This window comes from Bactrocera tryoni, unplaced genomic scaffold (assembly GCF_016617805.1).
Source record: "Bactrocera tryoni isolate S06 unplaced genomic scaffold, CSIRO_BtryS06_freeze2 scaffold_7, whole genome shotgun sequence".
Classification (NCBI taxonomy): domain Eukaryota; kingdom Metazoa; phylum Arthropoda; class Insecta; order Diptera; family Tephritidae; genus Bactrocera; species Bactrocera tryoni.
Window position 1 is genome coordinate 11,896,558 of NW_024396366.1, and position 13,428 is coordinate 11,909,985.

Here is a 13,428-nt window from a genome sequence, read left to right on the forward strand (position 1 = left end):
AGCATACTAAAATTATAGAGGGAGCACTTCTCCAGCCTGCTGAATGGCAGTGAAAGTACAACGCCAGGAGAAGGTGAACCCGATTCTCCAATCGATGACGATGGAGCAGACGTTCCATTGCTCGACCACAAAGAAGTTCGAATAGCAATTACCCGTCTGAAGAACAACAAAGCGGCGGGGGCCGTTGGATTACCGGCCGAGCTATTCAAACACGGCTTCGAGGAACTGATAAGGAGCATGCATCAGCTTCTTTGCAAAATATGGTCGGACGAAAGCATGCCCAACGATTGGAATTTAAGTGTGCTATGCCCAATCCACAAAAAGGGAGACCCCACAATCTGCGCCAACTACCGTAGGATAAGCCGCCTCAACAGCGCGTATAAGGTTCTATCGAGCGTATTGTGTGAAAGATTAAAGCCCACCGTCAACAAACTGATTGGACCTTATCAGTGTGGTTTTAGACCCGGAAAATCAACAACCGACCAGATAATCACCATGCGCCAAATCTTGGAAAAGACCAGTGGAAGGAGAATCGACACACACCACCTCTTTGTCGATTTCAAAGCTGATTTCGACAGCAAGAAGAGAAGCTGCCTTTATTGCCTTTATGCCGCGATGTCCGAATTTGGTATCCCCGAAAAACTAATACGGCTGTGTAAACTGACGTTGAGCAACACGAAAAGCTCCGTCAGGATCGGGGAAGACCTTTCCGAGCCGTTCGATACCAAACGAGGTTTCAGACAAGGCGATTCCCTATCGTGCGACTTCTTCAACCTGCTGCTGGAGAAAGTAATTCGAGCTACAGAACTTAATCGAGTAGGTACCATCTTTTAAAAGAGTGTACAGCTGTTCGCGTACGCCGATGATATTGATATCATCGGCCTCAGCACTCGCGCCGTTAGTTCTGCTTTCTCCAGGCTGGACAAGGAAGCACAGGAAATGGGTCTGGCAGTGAACGAGGGCAAAACGGAATATCTCCTGTCATCAAACAAACAGTCGTCGCACTCGCGACTTGGCTCTCACGTCATTGTTGACAGTCTTAACTTTGAAGTTGTAGATATTTTCTTTTATTTTGGAGCCAGCATAAACACCACCAACAATGTAAGCCTGGAAATCCAACGCAGGATAACTCTTTCCAACAGGTGCTACTTCGGACTGAGTAGGCAATGAAATAGGATGAGCTGTCCGATATATACGACGACATTAACATAGTTCAGCGAATTAAAAGACAGCGGCTAGGTCATGTTGTCCGGATGGACGAAAACACTCCAGCTCTGAAAGTATTCGATTCGGGGGAAGCAGAAGAGGAGGAAGACCTTCACTCCGTTGGAAGGACCAGGTGGAGAAGGACCTGGCTAAGCTCGGAATATCCATTTGACGCCACGTAGCGAAAAGAAGAAACGAATGGCGCGCTATTGTTAACTCGGCTATAATCGCGTAAGCAGTGTCTACGCCAATTAAGAAGAAGGAAAATTGATAGCTTCAGACGAAGATCTCTGTTAATGACTGTTTCACTTAGTGTTAAATATAATAGGGAGTGATCAGAGCTTAGATCTAACCTACCTTCTATTTCTATGAAATTTCGAGATATCTTCTTGGTTATAAAGAGGCCTGTTACATCTGGTATTTTGTTGGTGTCTGTTGGCCTGTAAGTTGGTGTTCCGGTCGATACAAACTCACACCCGGTTTCTTGAGCTTCCTGGAATAAGTCTCGCTCTTTAGCTGTCGTTAGTCGCGATCCCCAGTAAACATGCTTAGGGGCCATCCATAAATTTCGTCACACGAATTTAAGGACGTTTAACCCCTCCCCCCGTCCTTGTCACAAGTCGTGACGTCATACATTTTCAAATTTTATGGTTTGTTCAAAAAATAAAAAAAACAGGTTATTCTATTTATTCATATACATATTTATTGAATAATCTATAGTGTATATATATGTATAAATGAATCCCTTTTTCCCTTGCTCACGGCATCACGCGTGAATGGCTGAACTGATTTCACTAATTCTTTTTTTGTTGTATTTGTTATTATTAGGAGAAGGTTCTTATTTAAGAAAAAATGACGAAAGTTGCATATCTATATACATATGTAGATTTGGATTAAATCAAAGTCGATTAGTTTTAATTGATTTAATTAAATTTATTTAATAATTCTATTTATTATAAAATATTTAAAATGGTCTTATTGGTTTGATGACCGTATATCGACTGACTCCTTTCGAAGTACGCGCTACCGTCCGTTTTATTCTTATCTTCGTCTTTTAGTTATTCTGTTCGTCAAGTTTGTAGTGTCGCATTTAATAGGTGTTAAAGGTTACGTCCACTTCTAGTTGTCTTGCGTTCGTCTGTCGGTCCCACATACGAGTATATATAAAACAGTGGTCGGCATTTCTTAACACAATTGTGCAAACTAACTTCACACGTACGCTTACGCTCTGTCGTTCAGTCGTTGTCGAGCCAGCAACGAATTAACATCACGCAAGACTATAGCGCAAAACCAAATATGCCCTGCGAGAAATATTTTATGATTCTAAATGCCTTTGGTGCCATGCAATGCCTTTTATGTTCCAAGTCTTTTAAAGATAATAGGGAATAATATCCTTAAAAGACATTTTGTTAAATTTCATTATACTAATAATTATTTATAAAATTTGCTTAAATTTAATTCCAATTTCTCACTGGGCTACTTTTTTTTCGTGCTCACCAACACAGTGACAGATCCTCTCATGCCGACCACTGATATAAAAGAAAGTTGTTGTTAGTTACACCATTTATAACTCAAGAACGGCTGAACCGATTTGGCTGAAAATTGGTGGGGAGATAGCTAAGAACCAGGGTAAGGACATATGATACCTTTTACCTCTTTATGTCAAAGCTTAATACAATTCATAAATACAAAAATTATATTTCGAATAATAAGCTATTGTGTATAATTTTAAATAGAAATACCTCAAAAATAATACAATTGCTAATTATTTGGAATAGAAGAAATAAACTGCAACGAAATACGCAGTGAAATAGATTATAACTGGCTCAGTAATCAGTCGTTGAGTACGTATTATACCACGTGCATCCCAAAAGACTGATGTCATAACTTTTCCAGCCGACATTTTCGTTTTTCCACGCCTGAGAACCGGTTCAGCATGTGCAGTTCACTAGAATGACTGTCGATGGGACTCCAGTGGGAAATGATGTGGCTATGTCTCTATCACTGACGAAAAGTTTCGGCTTTATTCCGATAAGAGAGCACTTAAACACTTTTCAGGATCAGTTATTCGTTGTTTTTGTTAGATTGCGAGGCACCTACTTTGCTCATTTCGCCTGTTTCCGGCTTAGCAAATATCTTTTCAGCGGTGGATTTCCTTGAGCCCAAATTCAACAGTATTTTCCCCAAATAAGCAATGCTTTATTTACACACGAAATGCTTTATGATCCATTTTTTTTGTAAACTAACACAAGTTGCTTCACAAAAATACTACCTATATCTCATTAACTAATTGTTATAATCCAACTAATAGAAATCATATAGATGGTAGTAGTAGTATTATCCATGTATCAGCCACAGTGAAGCGTGGACGGGTCCTCTAGTAATTATATTAGGTTGTCAAAAAAGTCTTGCGGTATTTTCGCTAGTTGGCGCTGAAAGCGCGTGGTTCTAGTTTTATTCGTCGCATCGGGTCATGCTATGCCTTTTTGGAAAGCTCATTTCACTAACACGTGTTTGATTGATTCTCGTTTCTTTTAAGTCGTTCGTGAGTTATAGCGTCGCAAACATGGAGCAAAAAAAAAGAGAAAATACGGCATATTTTTTAGTATTACTACGATAAAGGCAAAAATGCATCTAAAGCCGCCAATAAAATTTGTGCAGTTTATGGACCCGATACAGTTTCCATTTCCACCGCATAACGATGGTTTCGTTCTTGTGTAGAGGTGGTCGAAGATGCGCCACGCTCTGGAAGGCCTGTCGTCGAAAATTGCGATAAAATCGCTGAATTGGAGTCATCAAAATTTCATTTCAATTTCAATAAAAAAAAAAATTCAATAAAAATACCGCAAGACTTTTTTGACAGCCCATTATATTATACTATATACTGTTCATACATATATTTGGATGTACATAAGTAATGTACCAAACTGTTTTCGGTTTCCCGGAAATCAACTGTAAGTTCATACAGTTGGGTAGCAACCGTTCTATTAAAATTAACAGGATCCTATACAGTTTTTAGAAAGATAAACTGTAATTCTCAACATACATATATGGAAATAAGTACAAATTATTTAAAATAATAGATGGAGTCGATACTGTTGGCAGAGTTCTTAGTTCGGCAGCTTATTCAAGACTCATTTTACAAAATGGATTTCATGTTTCAGTAGTTATATATAGTGTGTTACATATACAATATAGTGTATTCATATGGAATATATAACTTATTCGTATTACATTTTCGGAGAAAGCCCTCTTAGGAAATATTTTACTTGTTACATTTTCAACAGATACACTCACTTTGTGCCGCTTCAAGGGTCTTTGAGGGCTTTATATACGGTTAAGATATGGGGGGTAGTATATGCCACTGCGTCCAATTTGGTTCTTCTCTGTTTCCTTTCCTTTTGTTTGTTGTTGTGTAGTTGCAAATTTCCCTTCGTTGGTTGGCTTTCCTTTGTTGGTTGGCTTTTTTGGTTTTTATTATTATTATTATTTTTTTTAATTTTTTGTTTCAGGTTTATTAATGTTTAATTTATTAGTTTATTAATTTATTTCACATACCTTCGTAAAAGAATTATATGTGCAAATTTTTGTTGCAATTTAACTCGTGAGTTAATAACGGTAAATTTTTTTCCAGTATGCAGTATTCGTCGTTCACATATTTTGTTTTTATATAAGATTTAACATTCTTTCATTCGTTTCATTTGTATTATCGTTAATTGAAAATGTCATTGAAATTGGTATTTTTCATAGAAAATAATTATATGTGCAAATTCATCCATTTGTGCTCTGGCAGATGAAGAGACAACATATAAAGTTTATTTTTTAACTAAAGTGAAAAATTGGAAAATTAGTAAGGTATAGGTATTAAATATAATCCGTAGAAACATAATTTATTATTTTGGAATAGTTATATACTTAAAATGCCAAGTGGTACAGAACTATCGGATGAAGAGCGGGGTAGGATAATTGGAATGAACGAAGCTGGCATAAGCATTGTACGAACTGCAGAGTCAGTGAACCGACATCGTAATACAGTTTCAAATTATTTGAAAATTCCTCAAAACTGTGGTGTTATATAGGGTACTGGTCGGTTATCAGCAGTTGATAAGCGGACCAAGAGACGAATTCATCACTTAGCAATTAGCGAAGACATGAGTTGGAGGCAGATAAAAGTTGAATTAGGCCTACCAATCACTAGACAGTGTGTTCAGTTAATTATGAAGCATGGATTGGGCCTTAAGTTTGAATCAAAACTAGCTCAGCCGCGAATGAAAAAGCAACATAAAGATGCTCGTATTTTATTTTATTTCTTAATTAAAAAAATTAAATTATAATTGGAATTTTGTTCAAGTTGATGTATTGCACATATAATTCCTTTACGAAGGTAGATTAGATTTTATACATACACTAGCTGTTACCCTGTGCGTTTCGCTACACCTAAATCGATTAAAACTCTTAAGGGTTTTTACTTTGTGTTTTATTTATTGTTGTAATTTACAATTATAATTTATAACACATTTATAAAACATATTGGTATACAACATTTTTGGTTTTTCCACCTGGCGCGTAAATGAATAAGCACCTTGGTGTTCCCACTCTCGAGCATGCCACGAACAATTGGCCGTGGGAGAATCACGGTTCTTCCAAATTGACGCCGCACACTTGGAACGTTTGCCCTTGCGATTTGTTGATGGTCATCACAAAGGCAAGACGTACTGGGAACTGCAAGCGCTTAAATTCAAACGGCATGTCCGTTGGAATCATGGGAATGCGTGGTAAGAGTACAAAGAGAGTGGCCTGCTGCCTTGCCATTTAGTATTGTTGCTTCAATCAAATTTGGCCACAATTTTTTGACTGAAAGTCTTGTGACATTACACAAAGTCGGTGGCTTCAGATTTCGTAGAAGTATAATGGGTGAACCGACTTTCAGGACCAAACGATGCGGTGGCAGACCGGGGGGATCCGAAGAATTCAAGAATTCAGTTGGATAATTGACTACTTCATCTTGATTTAAAACGCTATCAATCGATGTACATATATGTTGTAGCTTCTCCTGGCAGTTTTTCTTGAATGGCAAAATTGATTTCGTTGACGTGTACATTTTTCGGTGCCAATATTGCGCGTTCACTTAAATAATCGTGGCGTTGATAGTGTTGAACAATATTCGGAAATACACTTTCAATCAATTCTTCTTTCGATTGTAAAAGTGTACAAAAGTTGTTCGGCAATGTGATCAAACCGGTATCATCGATTGGTATTTTGCCTTCGCCAATGTCGAACGACTGCTTCGAAAACGCCGCTGCGGATCGATAATTTTGCAATTGGACTCGCATGTTGATGGTAAGAGTCAGCCTTTGAACATGTCTCCACAAAACTGACGATTTTAAACATACGTTTATTTCGTCGGCAGGAGTTGATCGAGGAATGACTGACAAAGTTTGCCGAAAATCGCCGGATAATAAGACTAATGCTCCGCCAAAAATTTGTTGCTTTTGGCGTAAATCTTGCATTGTTCTATTGAATGCTTCTAATGACTTTTTGTTAGCCATTTGGCACTCATCCCATAGAACTATTCCAGCTCCTCGCAAAACTTTTGCCATTGTTGAATTCCTCGATATGTTGCACGTTGGTGTTTCAACGACTTGGATGTTCAACGGTAATTTCAACGCAGAATGTGCTGTTCGGCCGCCACCAAGTAGAGTAGCAGCGATGTCTGACGAAACAATTGCCAGCGCAAATTTCTGCTGTGACCGTATAGTAGCAAGAATCAAAGAGATCAGAGACGTTTTCCCTGTACCACCGGGCGCATCAAGAAAGTAGAATCCACCGGCGTTATTGTCAACCGCTCGAATAATCTTATCATAAGCATTTTTCTTCTGAATATTCAATTTGGTAATGTTAGCTTGTATGAAAGCACGCAATTCATTGCAATCCTATTGTAGTTCACGTTGAAGCTCATGGTCAATGACTGGGCGCAGTAATGCCAAGTTGCACTAATGGCTTATTCGCAATTGTAAGGCACAGATCTTCAACCAATATCAAAGCAGAATTATACATTTGTAATGTATATAGCAAGTCTGCATCCGATGCTCGATTACGCGCCAAAATTAATAAGTCCTCGGTCATGCAGTCTTTGTACTTATTCCACAGTTATTGCGGATTTAACGGAAGGCATGTAGATATTATTATGGCGAATAGTACGCGTATTTGTTTTGGATGAGATGTGAGTGATGCGTCATGAAGTGCGGTGTCCCAATGCATATCATCTTCTAACAAATGCAATCGCTGACATGCTTCACGATACGTCGCACACAACTGACCGTCAACAGTTTTCAAATCATCAAATGATCTTGGTCCGGTCACGTTGACTAATAGCAGACGCAAATAAAAACATTCGGCGTTGTTCGGATGGATGGTGTAAATGCGTCTTATGGCCACGGTTTTACGGACATTTGGATAACCGTCAACACGCTCCCCTTGCTTTCGTCGTTGAAATGTTTTCGATGATGGATTGCAAGTGAAATATTGTGGTATTTCGGAATATAGCAATGTTCTTGCAAATTCATCGTTTTCACACAACTCGAAAAAGGTAGTTAGGGTTGTCCCCGGTGGTCGTGCTAGAGTATGGATATTTGAAGTACATCAATAAAAATATGCATATTTGAAGTATATAAATAAAAATGGAAAAATTAACCTAAAACTACATCTTAAACTATGTATTTTACCCACACACATATATGCAATAAGACCCACCAACAGTGTATTTGCGAACCGCATGGAAGCACTTACGAAACAATAACAATACTCACTTGCTTTGTGTGTGTTGCACGGTCAGCAGAAAAACACAAAATCGGTTCGAATAAATGTAGCAAATGGATGGAATTAAATCTGGAAAAAACACACAATGCTGAAACACTTTTTTTTACACACACCGCGCTTTTTCAAGCGACAATCGAACCGCATGGCATTACATATGAAACAACAACAATACTCACTTGCTTTGAGTTGTACGCAGAATGTTAATCACGTTGAAATCTGAGAAAAATACACACAATGTTGAAACATTTTTTTTATACACTCAGTGCATTCGAAACACTTACGTTCTGTATGTCTTGTTAGCTTGACAGTCATCCATAGAAAGAACGAATGACAGGCAAAAACGATCAACATGCGATGTCAATGTTGTTTATTAATTGTAAACATCCGCCAGTTGTTTCTTTTTTGTTTTTTTTTTTTTTTTGCAAAACGTGCACATTAAATTTCTTATGTGCACCCTCCAAACAGACCCCAATCACCCCTGAAAATTTCATTGAAATCGGGCCAGCCGATGTCGCCGTCTAGGAGGAGTATGCGAATAGGAAGTTTTGCCACTTAATTTTATATATATAGATATATGTTAAGCTTATGAAGCTTCGTTTTAGGTCGTGTTGAACGTTTTTAGTTCTGACCATTTTTTATCTACCCTCTCCGCAATTTCATTTTGGGTGGTTAATCTTTCATTTGTTGCCACGTTGGGCACTTTCTTCGAGATGAGAGCGATTGCTTCCACAAAAGTAACGATATTTCTTGTAATGCGGATGTGCATATATTTACCAGAATGGGGTCCCGATTGTCTGTGGGAATATTTTGTGTCGCTAGAACCGACAAGCAATTTGAAACAGTGGACTGAAGTCTTATAAATTCTTCACTTGTGTCTTTCTGAATTTTTGGTAAATTCATTAATCTGGTCACTTGTTTGTCGACTAACATTATTTCGTTCTCGTAGCGAGCTTTTAGAGCTTCCCGCGCATAATTGAAATTTTCGTCATTAAGAGCGAACTGTTTGACTATTACGCCTGCTTGACCTCATATTTTGTATCGGAGATGATACAATTTTTGCACTTGTGATAATTTTGTATGGTTTATGCTGTAAACACGTCCCGGAAGGACGGTCATTTTTCATAACCACCATGAAGAATTTCAGTGTCACATGCTGGTACCTTGAGGTGGATGCCTGAACTCAGCTCATGGCTTTGAACTTGTGGCAGCTCTACTATCGGTTGTGGAGTAGGTGCAATTGCTTTAATTAATTTCAATGGATCGGAGATCATAGCCTTCGTCTTTTCGTATTGGTCTAAGCAGTTTTCATATTTGGAGTATACTGAAGATTTGAAATTTTCAGGTAGATCTGATTCTTCAGATTCTACAATTGCGTCATACGTAGCTTGGAGACGTGCCCAGAAATTGCCCAGATTTTATTTTTTGATTCCTAATACCGATTCAGAATTGTCTTGAATCGGTGAAGATGAAAATCGAGTACAGTATATAGTAGCTTGTTCACTATATCTATGGTTCCTTTAGTTCTTTCATGCAATAAAGAACAAGTATGGGAGAATCCAATACCATCATCAACCAGATATTGCAGACCAATCAAGTTTGAATATGCTAAGGAGACTGCAGGTATACAAAGCAACAGGATGATCTCATGAAAGAACAAATAAATAGTATACACGAAACGATTATCAATATAAGCGGATTACAATTTAAAGTAGAACATAAATTGGAGGAAACAATGGTTGATGGAAAAGTCTGTAATTCTTTATCAGATAACAAGTCTGCAGCAACGTGTTACATTTGCCACGCAAAGCCCAGTGAAATGAATCAATTGGACAAAATTGTTAAAAGGACACCCAATTAGGAAGCTTATAGATTTGGATTATCAACATTACATTGTAAAATAAGATTTATGGAAACCCTACTGAACATTGCTTATCAAATCACTGTGCGCAAGGCAGGGGAAACAAAGAGAACTAAGCTCAGTGAAGATGAGAAGATTATTAGAGATCAAAGAAAAAAGGAAGTTCAACAAAATCTGAAAGGTCAGCTCCAAATGACTGTCGATGTTGTGAAACAAGGAAGTGGAATAACTAATGACGGTAACACAGCAAGGAAATTCTTTAGTGATCCTGAGGAAACCGCTCAGGCCACAGGAGTAGATACCGAACTTATAAGAAGGTTTTCTAGTATTCTTTAAGCAGTAACTTCTGGATATAAGATAGACTGCGATAACTTCTCTAAGTACGGAAAAGAAACTGCTGGTCTCTATGTAAAGAAATATTCGTGGCATTATATGCCACCAACTGTCCACAAGGTTCTTATTCATGGAGCTGAAATAATTCGTTCATTTTTGGTCCCCATTGGGCAACTATCAGAAGAAGCATTGGAAGCAAGAAAAAAGGACTTCAGAAACACAAGGCTTTACCATGCGAGGAAAACATCAAGAAAAGACAATTGTGAAGACATATTACATTATCTGCTCGCCAATTCTGATCCCGCAATCACAAGTAGGAGAATACTGAAGGAGAAGAAACACCTGAATTTATCAGAGGAAGCAATGAACTTATTGGTAGATGACTGATAATTTGTAATTTTTCTGTAGAATGCAATAAAATACGGCAGTGTTATAAAATAGTATCTTCAAATTTTTTTTTTATTCTACATCTATTCTAGCACTCCACAAAAATGAGCATAACTCTCTTAAAATTGAAGCTATTGATTTCAAACCGGTATCAAATTAAAGCTTTAATTGCCACCTTTCAAATAAGAAATGAAATAGATTTTGGTTTATATAAACTTTCAGAGTTTTTCAACAAATATCGAAAAATCATGAAAATTTGACGTTTATAATTCTTGTTCGGACCACCCCATACTTTATTTAAGAAACTATTCATAGGGTATTTATCAGAAATAAAAGAAGAATTAAAATAATTTTTTTTGGTAAATTTTTCGAACAACTTTTTTTTTGACTTTTGTTGAAAATTTTACCCAACAATTTTTTTCGGTGTAAATTTTTTTTCACTCATTCTGTTTAGGATTTCATTCTGACTAATCTGTAGAAGTTTCTCATCGATACAATTAAAATTACAGTTTAGGCAATATGATTTCCAAAAAATTCCGGTTTCGCAACACTGTGCGTCGTTAATTCGTATTTTTTTTTTTGTTTTTTGCAACGCAAACAATATTGAACCTCTTATAAATAAATAATAAATTTTTGGGATGCAATTTGAAATTTCTTGTCGTTAAGTCATCGTTAGGTTGTGCAGACTGCCAAGGCCCCATTATATCGCTGTGCATGTTGAGTGCTGTGTTTCTCACACTGTTTTCGCGTAGTTTGCGGCATTTTTTTTTTGCTGCTGGAGTCCAAAATAACGTTACTAACTCTTATATTTTTAAAATATTTCCCATTAAAAATTAAAAAATTTGTATCAATAACACATAGTATTTCTCAATGTTTTACTCAACTTTTTCCCATTTTTCACTTTGTATATTTAAATATACACTCTAAACATTAAAATAAGTTCACATTTCACTTTTATTTTCTTATTTTTTAGCTAAATTTATTAATTTAAAAATCACTTAGCACACTCATCGTTGAAAAAGTTAGATTGTTTACAAATATGAGGAAAAACAACACTTAAACACCAAATATGAAAGATTGTTTAACGATAGCGTTTTCTTTATTTGTATTTTCACGTGATTCTTTTTTATTTATTAACTATAAAAAAATTCTTTTCAACATTTTTTAAGCTTTATTTGAGTATTACGCCCGGCAACCCTAGAGCGAAGTAAAGAAATAAAGTGTGAAAGAAATAATTTCGATAAATTCAATAATTTTAAATATTTACAAAAATTAAAATAAAAAACTTGTTTATACACGAAAGTGCTTTTCACGGAGATTGCCCGGAAGTTGAAGTGCGGTGGGATGATTGAGTGAAGAGGCTGTTGCACCTCCTAAAAGTTTCTCAGTAAATGTAAGGCAACCTATTACGATTTTTTTCTGATTTATTGTTATCCAATACAAGAACCAAATTATATTTGCGTTCTTTAAATTAAGCAAAAGGTAAAAACTACTGGACTAGCCTAAAACTATGCACCGAAATTGGTAAACGTTTCATCTGGTATTTGCCACATATTTATTTTTACTAACTATTGGCTAATTAACTCACAATTACTTACGAATAATCCGTTGTACAATAATCATATAATATCCCAATAAACCTTTCCATAAGCGAACGGCAATAGAGTTATAGAATAAGCTTATTGTAGTGATTTTTCGAAAACATTTAATAATCATATTTATGAAAGGTTTATTTAATTATAAAATAATAATACTTTTATAAACGTGCTTGAAAAATGATTCACATAGTAACAACATAACAAATATGATTGTAATTGTTTCCAAAGTTTACTGTTTCGATTACCGTTATTCTGTCGCGCCGTTGTTAGCGTCTTCATATTTTTCATTGTCATTGTAAAATTTTATACGAAGTGAATAAGGTGAGAGTGAACATAATATCTTAAAATAATTTAAAATGCCATATAAAATAAAACAGTGTGTTCGTAATGAGTCTAGTGAAGTTGTTAGTTTGTTATTAAGTGCAAAAAAGAATAATGAGGATGAGGATATTGCAACCAGCTCCAGTCAAAATGATTTTAGTGAAGCAAATAACATAAAACAACAAAGATATAACATAGAATTGGTCATCCCACAACAGCCATTTCAAACAATGGAGGATATTTTAAATTTTGAAAAACAGCTACAGGAAGATCCAAATTTGTTTGCTTCATTCGTAAGTTTATTAAAATACTAAATTAATTTGTTCGATAATCAATCATTTGTTTTTTCTTATTTTTAATGAAAGGAAATGGAACTCAAAACTGTTGGAAAAAAGCCCAACTTTACCAAAAATTGTTGGAGAAAATTATTGGTCGATAAACTGGCGGAAAAACTGTGCTGGAAAGGGACGGAGCAAAATAAAAGTGTACGCAGCCTAAGTACATCGAAATCAATTAGAAGTAAACACTTAAATGTTTTTTTGAAATGTATATATTAATTTAATTTTCACAATTTTTTCAGATGCTGCAATTTCTATTGGAATCGAAGAGGATGAATTCATCCGGAACACAAAGTCTTTCTTCCAATTTGCCAAAAACCGCCAAGAAAGCAAAGAAAAATATAAATAAAAAAAAATTAGCTCAACAGTAATCTCAAATGAAATGAAATAAATGAGAAATAACAATACAACAATTTAAAAACGCTTACTATTTTAAATTTTTCACAAGCTTATAAACATTTTGCTAAACTAAGCTTATTGTAAGCATGTTCAGAAAACTATTCTTTCAGTAAGCTTTTTCTATAATTAGACTTCTAAGCTTGTTGTATACTTCGACTACTAAGCTTAT

The 13,428-nt window shown here is 36.0% G+C and overlaps 1 protein-coding gene across 1 annotated transcript; it reads left to right on the forward strand.

Annotated features, from left to right (window-relative positions):
• Positions 1-12,547: 12,547 nt before the first annotated feature.
• On the forward strand, positions 12,548-13,209 carry LOC120781780. The gene is made up of 3 exons (XM_040114008.1): positions 12,548-12,815; positions 12,888-13,041; positions 13,103-13,209. The coding sequence occupies exons 1-3, from the start codon at positions 12,558-12,560 to the stop codon at positions 13,207-13,209; spliced, it is 519 nt and encodes a 172-aa protein (XP_039969942.1). The 5' UTR covers positions 12,548-12,557.
• Positions 13,210-13,428: the final 219 nt, after the last annotated feature.